The sequence below is a fragment of the Phoenix dactylifera genome, chromosome 7, assembly GCF_009389715.1.
Source record: "Phoenix dactylifera cultivar Barhee BC4 chromosome 7, palm_55x_up_171113_PBpolish2nd_filt_p, whole genome shotgun sequence".
Lineage (NCBI taxonomy): Eukaryota > Viridiplantae > Streptophyta > Magnoliopsida > Arecales > Arecaceae > Phoenix > Phoenix dactylifera.
Window position 1 is genome coordinate 12,289,614 of NC_052398.1, and position 10,166 is coordinate 12,299,779.

At 50.7% G+C, this 10,166-nt stretch overlaps 1 protein-coding gene and 1 non-coding gene across 2 annotated transcripts; one reads left to right on the plus strand and one right to left on the minus strand.

Moving 5' to 3' along the window:
- Window positions 1-1,455: 1,455 nt before the first annotated feature.
- TRNAR-UCG lies at window positions 1,456-1,529 on the minus strand. Its single transcript has one exon. It is a non-coding gene; the product is annotated as a tRNA-Arg (tRNA).
- Window positions 1,530-4,414: 2,885 nt separating this feature from the next.
- Window positions 4,415-5,224, plus strand: LOC120111416. Its single transcript, XM_039128472.1, has one exon. It carries the CDS (start codon window positions 4,415-4,417, stop codon window positions 5,222-5,224), a length of 810 nt encoding a protein of 269 aa, XP_038984400.1.
- Window positions 5,225-10,166: the final 4,942 nt, after the last annotated feature.

Genomic DNA, 10,166 nt, shown 5'->3' on the forward strand with positions numbered 1-10,166 from the left:
CCGACTTGCCTTGATCGAGCTCGGGGCGCCTTATCCATCAACACGCCCCGACCCTCGAGCTCGGGGCACTTTATTGAGTAAACCTCGGAACCGAAGAAGCTAGGCGGACCTCAGCACCCGTCAAGCCGACCTCGCCGAATATATGATGCGACCTCTTATCGAGCTTGGTCTCGCCCACAACCACATCCACGTGCATGCCCACACCCACCTACGTGGCCATACACTACAATTTCACCGCATCATATTTTGCTTGCTGGCCAATGACAGCCAAGGACAACGCCATACTGCTCCAGCCATACCCCGTCATACCCATCAATGCCTTACCAAACGACCTACACCACGTGCCTCAAGCAAGCTCTAGCTGTGCGCCATCTGTCTAAAACCCATCTCCTCCCATGATGAGGAGGAGTTATACCTCCACCATCTGGACACCTCTATCGGGACTATAAATAGCCCTATCAGGTAACATAGGGGGGACTTTTGGACCAACTAAGATCCATTCTAACTTGAGCGTCGGAGGGCCCTCACCGTAACCACCGGTGAGGCTTTGTGCAGGAACACCGTCGCGCAGGAGGTGGCTCCTCTTTCTCCGCTGTAGCCGGTAGCTCCCTCAACTCCCCCGGTGTGGTCACCCTCGAGCCAAATTTAAACCATAACAGATCTCACAGTATTTGAACCTTCCCAACTGACCCAATTGGACTTTGCAAAGGTAGTGGCTTAGAGAGAGAGATCACAGTATTTGAGAAATTGTACTGACTTTCAGGCAGTGCATGTGTATAGAAAGGCGAATAGGACTGCCGATTGGATTGCATCATTTGCAACACAGCACTCCAAAGGGGTTCTATGGACCAAGCAGGATATTTTCCTTCGCAGTTTTGTCAAGTTGTTGCTCTTGATTCTGCTGGTTGTACCTATACCAGAATAGGATGAGCAACCATGTAATAATAAAACAAAACGTCTTCACGACTCGGCCAAGTAACGCTATTGCTTTTTTGGCTGAGCAGAACATGTTTAATTTTCAGATAAATCAAAAATCAAAATTAAATAAAAATAATTTCTTAGATAATCGTATAATAATTTCTGTCTAATAAAAGCCAAAACATGTTTAATTTCCAGCTGAATAAAAATTATAATTACCCGCAAAAGGTAATCATAGTAATTTTGAAGATAATCATATAATAATTTGTTCCTAAGCAGTAGTCAAAACATAAATGATTTTCCATAAAATGGTCAGATAACAGCTTCCAGCAAAAACAAAAGCCAAAACTTGTTAAATTTCCAACTATATCAAAAAACCAAAAAAATAATGATCGTAATAATTTTTGGGGTAATCATATAATAATTTGTAGCTAAACAAAAGTCAAAACATGTTTTATTTTCACTAAGATAATCATATAGTAACTTCTAGCTAAAAAAAAAAGGCTATCCATATCATAAAATACTATTAAATATAACCGACCACAGTGGGAGTCGAACCCACGACCTTCTGATCCGAAGTCAGACGCGCTAATCCACTGCGCTATGCGGTCATTAATAAATCAAGTTTAACAAGAGATTCCATACACCAGTAACTAGTTTCCGCGATATAAGAAAATTAGCATAACCCGGGAGATTTGTTTGTCGTCCTGCTAAAGTCTCATTTGACAGAGTTTTTGGTGGGCCAAAAAATACTTTATGATCCTTTAAAAGTATTTTTAAATGAAATAAAAGTGTTTGGTAAAAAAAATGGAAACCTATTTTGGCTTTATTAGAAAACTGAAAACGTTTACTTGGGCGAAGCTCCAAAATGGAGCTTCTTCGAAAAAGTACTGTTAGCATATGGCAGAAAGCTGTTTTACATTTATAAACTTTTTTTTAGACCAAAATACTCATGATAAAATTATACAATTATAGGAAGTGTCTTTTTATATCATAATGCACGAAGAAAGAAGTCAAAAGTCCTAACAAATAAGAAATCCTAATCGGCCTTGGCTTTCTTCCTTGCCATGTGATCAAGATATTATTTCTTTCCTCATATTTTTATCCATCATTTTGATTTTTGTTTGAGGGAAGAATTTTTTTGGGCTTAGTTTTTCATTTTATCCCAAAGAGTCTGATGGTATTAACAATAATCCATGGAGATGGACAAATTCTTCTCATTATCATCCCTCTGTTCCATCACCCAATCGATCTTTCGTTCTCTACTTCCAAAGCCCTCTTTTCATCTTCTTTTTCCCCTCTTTCTCATCGTTCTCTATCCCCCACTCTCTCCCTCTCTACCCCTCTCTCTATTTCTCTCTCATGCTAGAAATGACGGCCTCGATCTCATGGTCCACGATACACTGTGGCATCGTGGTCCACCCACTCTCTCCCTCTCTGTATTTAGCTCCCCAATCTCTCAGTCCATGGTACACCATGATACCGCGATACGCGATATCGTGGTCTACCTTTAATCGTAGACCGCGACATTGTGGTCCACTTTTAATCGTAGACCACAACATCATGGTCCACCTTTCAGCATAGATTGCGACATCGCAGTCCACCCACTTTCTCCCTCTCTCTGTTTATCTTTCAGAATTAATCTCACCGTCCATGGTACCCCACGATATTGTGGTGCACGACATCGCGGTCTACCTTTAATCGTAGACCGCGACATTGCAGTCCACCTTTAATCGTGGACCGCAATACCTTTGGATATCGGAGTGCTGGAGGCATGGATGTCTTCTACAGTTTCTAAGCTTCTTTCTTAGTTTAGAAGCTATGTCTCTACAAAATCCTGTCTTGCTTTAGAGTACCATAAAACTATTTCTATAATATTTTTTTTCTTGGGGGATGAAGACCTTGTCTGTCCATTCAATATCCTAGTTCTAGCACTGATCATTATGTCTACAAAGTTATTGCTCACTATGCCTCGGTTCTTATAAAACTTTATTTTTTTTAGTAAAGTCGATAGTTCATGAATATAATATTAATTTAATTGACATTCTTAGATTCTATAGTAAATTGTTACTTTTAGTGGTCGCTATGGAATCTATGCAATAAGTTTACCTATTAATTATTTTTTTGAATGCAAAAGTAATTTTGTTTATATACAAAAAATGGATATGTATGTAAGTTATATATTTGCGTAATATATATGTAAGTAAATTGTACATATTTAGATATGCTTTACAAGATATCTTATGATTATGGATGAAATCATGACTTATGATTGACAAAAAGTTTCACGTCTTTATTGTTACATTGTAAAAAGAACAAATGCCTAAGAAGAGCCAAAGTACTATTGCAGGTCCATCAACCCAAGATGATAAGAAGAAGGCTATTTGGAATGATAAATTGATGGAGGAGTTTATCGATCTATGTTTTGGTGAAGTAGAAGCTAGTAATCGGTTAGGACACATTTCAATAGGCTAGGGTGGGCCAATATAATTAAAAAAATAAAAAAAAATAAGTGGGATAACCTAAAAGAAAATTGGAGCATTTGGATGACATTGATGGGAAAGGAAATAGAGCTTGAATGGGATCCTGTTAGTAATACAATAGATACACCGGATGCATGGTGGGAAAAAAAATTGCTGGTACATGTGACACTAGTTTGATGTTTGTAATATTTTTTATACTATGATTCAGAAACTATTATTGATAACTATATATTCTTAACTTGCAGGAGATTCCTGATGCAGCTAAGTTCTGAGAATATGGTCTGCAATGTCATGAACTTGGATAGTTTATTTAGATATACTAGTACCACTAGGCAAGGGGCCTAGGCACATGCTTTATCGATGCAAGAGGATGTTGAGGGCACAATTGGAGCAAATGAGAGGTTAGATGGGGTTAATAATGATACGTTTGAGGGCTTAGGTGACTCAGATGAGGACCCTAATATGATTGCATATAAAATTGATGACCTTTCCATTGATACAGTTAATGTTAACCTTACCCCTGCATCTTATGCTATCCAAGAGAGAGGAAAGAAGAGAGTTAGCCCTAGAACTCATGATAAGAAATGTAAGAAGGTAGGGGATGCTGCGCAACTATCTCAGCAGTTGAGTCATCTTGTTGATACAGTGGAGAAGAGGAGTACAGTATCATCCAAGATAATTGATAAACCTGGATGCAGTATCGATGAGGTGATGGGCCTGGTGCGTACGATGCCTGAGATGGTAGGACAACCTGAACTATATCTGATTGTTGCTGAAGTGCTCTTTAAAAGAGAACATTGAGAATGATCTCGAATCATGTGCACAGAGAGAGGAGAGAGGAGAGAGGAGAGAGAGGGGAACTTGGCTTTCCACCGAGTAGCTGGTGGGTTCGCCGGATGGCAGCCGCCGGGGGGCTTTCTGATCGGGGGAATCGGGATGGTCCCTTGCCAGGCTGGGCGGAGACCACTCCACGGTGGGTTGGGGTGGCGCGAGGGCTTCCGTCCCAACCGGAGATGGGCTGCCATCGGTTTACCGAGGAGGAGCTGGCTGAGCTCGAGCGTCGTTTTCCCCGGGTGGTAACGTTGCCGACGGAGAGGGTGATGCAGGCGAGGAGTGATTGGGAGGGGAGAGCTGTGCACGCCAAGAGTTTGGGGCGGCGCATTCCGGCAGAGGTTGTGGCTCGTGAACTCAGAGGACGGGCTAAGCTCCTGCAACCGGTGGAGGTTCTTCCAATGGCGGAGGGTGTTCTGACGATCCGGTTCGGGTCAGGGGAGGAGCGGGCGAAGGCAATGGCAGTGGCCCCTTGGCTGGTGGGGGGCCAGCTGATGTCGATAGAGGACTGGCGGCCTGATTTCACCCCGGGCGTCCACTCGGTTAGCCGGACAGTTGTCTGGGTTAGGCTACCGGGGCTGCCGTTGGAATATTGGGATAATGCATCCATCCTGGAGATGGTGGCGGCGGCGGGCAGGCCACTTACGCTTGATGCGGTGTCAAGCGAGAGGCGGAGGGTCGGCTATGCCCGAGCAAAGGTCGAGATCGACGCTAGCCTCCCACTGGTTCTTGGTACACTAGTTCAATGGGGGAAGAATAGGTTCTGGCAGGCCTTCGTTTACGAGGATCTGCCGAGCCTCTGCTACCTCTGTGCCCGCACCGGTCATCAGGCGGGGGAGTGCCGGTTCTGCGAGGCGGAAGGGAGATCGATCCCGATGGTTAATGGAGCTCCTGGCGGCTCTTCGTCGTCTACGGAGGGAAACCTACCCGGGGGGAGTAGGCCGAGAGTCTTCGGCCCATGGATGACCTCTTCTAGGTTTCCGGCACAGTGAGGTGGCGGTGGGGCTAGGTTTCCGGCTAGGCCAAAGGGGACGATGACTTCCTGCACCGAGCCGACTCGGGAACCGGTTCATACCGACTCGGGCCCGGGTCCGGCCAAGGGAGGGGCGAGCGAGCCTCAGTCATCGCCGGACTCTGAGGGCTGGCGGAAGCCTAAGAAGGTCGCTCGGCGCATCTCGCCGGCGAAGGGAGCGGGAGGAGTCGAACCGGTGCTGGGCGTGGCGGCGACACCGGTGCAGCGGACCGAGTCGACACCGAGTCTAACTCGGCAGGGAGTCGTCCAAACCCAAGCGGGCCCGGTCCAGACCGGGGCCTGTGATCAGGGGCCTGGGCTGGGCCCTCCCAGCCTGAACAGCGGACCCAGCCCAATGAAAAGGGCCAGAAGCCCTTCGAAGCGGCGGGGGGCCCTCGGGCCGGAGCGAGGTCTGGCCCGAGACCACTCGGCCCCTCCGGTGCCTGGGTCTTTCGTGCCGGGGTTCCGCGTGCCAGTGGCCGGGGCGGCGAGCAAGAATGGCGACTGGCGGCGTTTCAGGAGTCGGAGCGCGTCTCCGGCGATTGCGGAAGGCCCGCGAGTTGGGAGGCCGGTCGGCGGGGGCGGCAAGGGTGGTTTCAACCGGGAGCGATCTTCTGCGGATCCCGTTCCGCGACGGGGTATGGCGGCGGGCGGTGGAGATGGGGGTCTGCCTCCGGTGGCCCCAGGCGGGGTGGATGCTCGGGCGGTGGATGAGCTTGGGCGAGGTGGCCTCCCGTCAGCGGAGCTTGGGTCTTCTCCCAAGTCGGTCTGCGGAGGAACCAAGGTCGGTGATGGGGCCGAGACTGTGCGGGATGAAATTTTGCTCACTGCCACAGTCTGCTCACCTGGGAAGAAGACCCTAGGTGAGATGCCTAAGGGGGGAACGGCAAAGGAGCCCAGGGAGATGGAAGTTCAGAGTGAGCCTGTGAGCACCGAGCAACCACGAGGAACTGCACACGAAGCCTTGGTACACCAATTGAAGGTGGTGCTTGAGATGGCCGGGCCGGAAGAGGGTGCGGCGTGTAGTAAGGAGGGAGGGCTGCAAGACCCCGAAGGGGTGGCCATGCATCAAAACACCCAAGTGTTGTTATGAAGGTTCTTCTTTAGAACTGTCGGGGAGCGGGGAAGCCTTCCTTTCGGCCGGCCTTCCGTAGGTTAGTGAGTTTGCATGACCCAGATGTTTGTGTTTTGCTTGAGACCCGACTGTCGGGATCTAGTTTGGAACGAGCTAGGCGTGCCATCCCGCGATCATGGGGGACATATGCGGTGGACTCACGGGGCCTCTCAGGGGGCATCATTGTGTTATGGAGGTTGGGGTGTGTTGGCATTGATGTATTCCACAAGTGCAACCAACAGGTGATCCTGGTTATTTCTGAGGGGGCTGGGCCTCCGTGAGTCATTTTAGCCACATATGCCAGTACAGACCATCGGGAGAGGAGAGTCTTGTGGGAGGAGGCCACCAGCCTCATTCAGCTTGGCCACCCTGTGATAATGGCAGGGGACTTCAATTGCATTGACTGCCCGGAGGACAAGAGAGGGGGTAAGGTCTTCTCCAACAACATTGAGGTCAGAGAGTTCCAGGACTTTATACAGTCCAATGGGCTGGCGGATCTTGGTTTCACTGGTCCGCGCTTCACCTGGTGCAACAACAGGCTGGGGATGGCACGTGTTTGGGAGCGGATTGACCGAGCGTACGCGACGCCCGGATGGCTTCAGAGATTTCCGGACTTCTTGGTGCGCCACATGCCCAGGATTGCTTCTGATCATTGCCCAGTATTGGTGAGTACCTCTTATACCTTTCCAGTTCATTGTCCTTTTCGCTTTGAGAAGGTATGGTTGTCTTACCCATGGTCGTGGGAGGTGGTGAGAGAGGCGTGGGAGATGCCGGTTAGGGGGGATGTGATGTATAGGGTTACCCGGAAACTTGAGCTAACCAGACGCCGATTGCAAAGGTGGAATAAGGAGGAGGTGGGGAATATCTTCAGGAGGGTGGAGGAGACGGAGGCATCCATCACTAGGTTACAGGCACTTGAGGACAGAGGGGGTAGTCTTTCAGATGTGGATCAGGGGGAGCTCAGGGGACTACTGGCTGGACACGCTTCCCTTTTGAGGCAGCAGGAGGTGTTTTGGAGGCAAAAGTCCAGGATCCAGTAGATTAGGGAGGGGGATCGGAATACCAGATTCTTTCACCAGTCGACCATCATCAGGAGACATCGGAACCGGATTGGCCGGATTAGGGATAGCAGTGGGCGGGTGTCTGAGGATCAGGAGACAGTCAGGAGGACCTTGATGCAGTTTTTTCGTGATAGATGGACCGAGTCTGGAGGTACAGATGGAGGTGCATGCGGACCGGTACCAGGGAGGCAGGTGTCAGTGGAGGAGAACGCAGCTTTGGTCAGTCCAGTGTCCGGGGATGAGGTACAGTCGGCCCTTTGGTCTTTGGGCGAGGACAGAGCCCCGGGCCCAGATGGCTTCCCCCCTGTCTTTTTCAGGAGGTATTGGCACATAGTCAGACAGGAGGTGACCGCGGCAGTCCAGCAGTTTTTTGTGTCGACAGCGATGCCTGTGGAGTGGAGGAGGACTTTCATTACACTGATTCCGAAGAGACAGGACCCTGTTGAGCCGAGCCACTACAGACCGATCAGCTTGTGTACCACCCTGTATAAGGTGGTGGCGAGGGTACTAGTCCAGAGGATGAGGGGTATCCTACCCAGACTCATTTGCCCTGAGCAGGGGGCTTTCGTTGGGGGGCGTTCCATTTCGGATAACGTCCTCATTGCTCATGAGTTCATGACTGACCTCCAGAAAGCGCCTAAGTGCAGGTGCTTAATGGGAGTCAAACTTGATATGGAGCGGGCATACGACAGGATGAGATGGGAGTTTGTGCGGCAATGCCTGGAGGGATTTGGATTTCACCCACAGTGGGTCAGATGGGTGCTCGATTGCATATTGTCCCCGTCCTTTGCCTTATTGTTTAATGGCTCACCATCATGCTTCTTCGAGTCGTCGGTAGGATTGAGACAGGGTTGCCCTTTGTCACCACTTTTGTTCATTCTATGTGCAGATTCTTTGTCCCGTGCACTCAGACAGGCAGTCCATGAGCAGGAGTTGCAGGTCTATGGCCCGGGGGCCGGGACGGCAAGGGTTTCGCATCTGCTATTCGCTGATGACTGTATACTGTTAGCCCGCGCGACGAGCAGATCAGCCCGGGCCATTAGTAGGATCTTGGGGGCATATTGTGGTATGTCGGGGCAGCAGGTCAATCTGACCAAGTCTGCCATTTTCTTTAGCCCGAAGACTGACCATGGGGCGAGGCAGTCTATTATGAGCCTACTAGGGATTGGAGAGCAGGTGGGGACCCTTACATACCTCGGGGTGCCTATTACGGGACGCCGTCTACGTCGGAGGGAGTGTACATCCATGGAGCGGAGCATCACCCACCGTTTGGAGGGTTGGCAGGCGGGTGCACTGTCGATGATGGGCCGAGTCATCTTGGTACGGTCAGTGTTGAGCTCTATCCCCATTTATTTGCTCTCCAATACCCTGGTCCCTCTTGCTGTGATCCGGGGATTGGAGAGGATGTTTCGCACTTTCATCTGGGGACGGCGGGGAGGCAGAGATGGTGTTCACCTGGTGGCTTGGGAGTCTATTTGCCAGCCGACTGACAGGGGAGGACTTGGTATTCACTCATTGGTCGAGCGGAGGGAGTTATTGGCGACCAGGTTGGCAGCCAGGTTTCTTCTAGAGCCTGAGGGCCTTTGGGGCTCACTGTTGAGGGCGAAGTACGGGGACCCTGCCCCCCACTACGTCCTACGTACTGGCCGAGGAGCTTCCTTTATTTGGAGAGAGATCTGCGTTCGCGCCCCAGGAGTGTTGCCAGAGATCAGGTGGGAGATTGGGGATGGGCGGTCGATCAGCATTTTGGAGGACAGATGGTTGGCTGAGGTAGCTTTGCAGGGGTGGCCCACCGAGATTGACCATGGCTGGATGGAGGGACGTAGAGTGTGTGCCTTATTTGCCCAGGGGGAGCGGAGGTGGGACACGAGCCTTGTTCGACAGGTATTCGGGGAGCACCTTGCTGAGCGCGTCCTAGCTCTGCCGATCCCGGAGGGGGAGGCAGTGGATAGGAGGGTATGGAGCAGGACAGGTGGGACGACTGTGAGAGTTCGGGACCTTTTAGCAATTGGTAGAGGGCCCTCTGCGAGACAGATGGACTGCGGCTGGATTTGGAGGATGCACATTCACCCTCGAGTGGCCTTGTTCCTGTGGAAGGTGGCTTGGGGGTGTTTACCTACTTGTGGGGTTTTGGTGAGACGAGGAGTGAGGGTCCAGGCCGGATGTGGAGCTTGTCAGGCGACAGAGGAGACCATCTATCATGTTCTTTTTGAGTGCCCTAGAGCTAGCCAGATATGGAGACATGCTTCAGCTCAGCCCGACCAGAGGCAGTTGTGGACGTCCGTTGAGGAGTTCCTCCGTCACTTGGAGGCCTCGGTCCGGGGGTCTGTACGCGAGGAGAGGGGGACTCGTGATGCCTACCTGGCCTATCATTGTTGGCTGGGGAGGAATACATGGGTTTTCGATGGTGAGAGCCACCATCCGAGGTTGGTGGCGGATCGAGCTCTACGGCTTGCGGCGGAGATCATCGGCGCTGTTGAGTCTACACCTACTGGGTTGGCTAGGGACATCTGGGGCCCCCATTCTGCTACTGCAGCGTCCAGGACGATACTTGTATCCTGGGTGCCCCCACCCCCTGGCTTTCTCAAGGTGAACTTTGATGGCAGTGTATCAGCGGATGGGAGCTGCGGAGGTGTGGGATTTATCATTAGGGATCATGATGCCAGACTTGTGGCGGCAGGTGGACGCAGGATTTTTGACTCATCAGTGGCGACCGCAGAGCTTCAGGCGGCCTGGGAGGGTGTCTC

Excerpts from the sequence above, each read along its gene's own strand:
- LOC120111416 (XM_039128472.1), top strand. The coding sequence starts at position 4,415 with ATGGGCTGCCATCGGTTTACCGAGGAGGAGCTGGCTGAGCTCGAGCGT.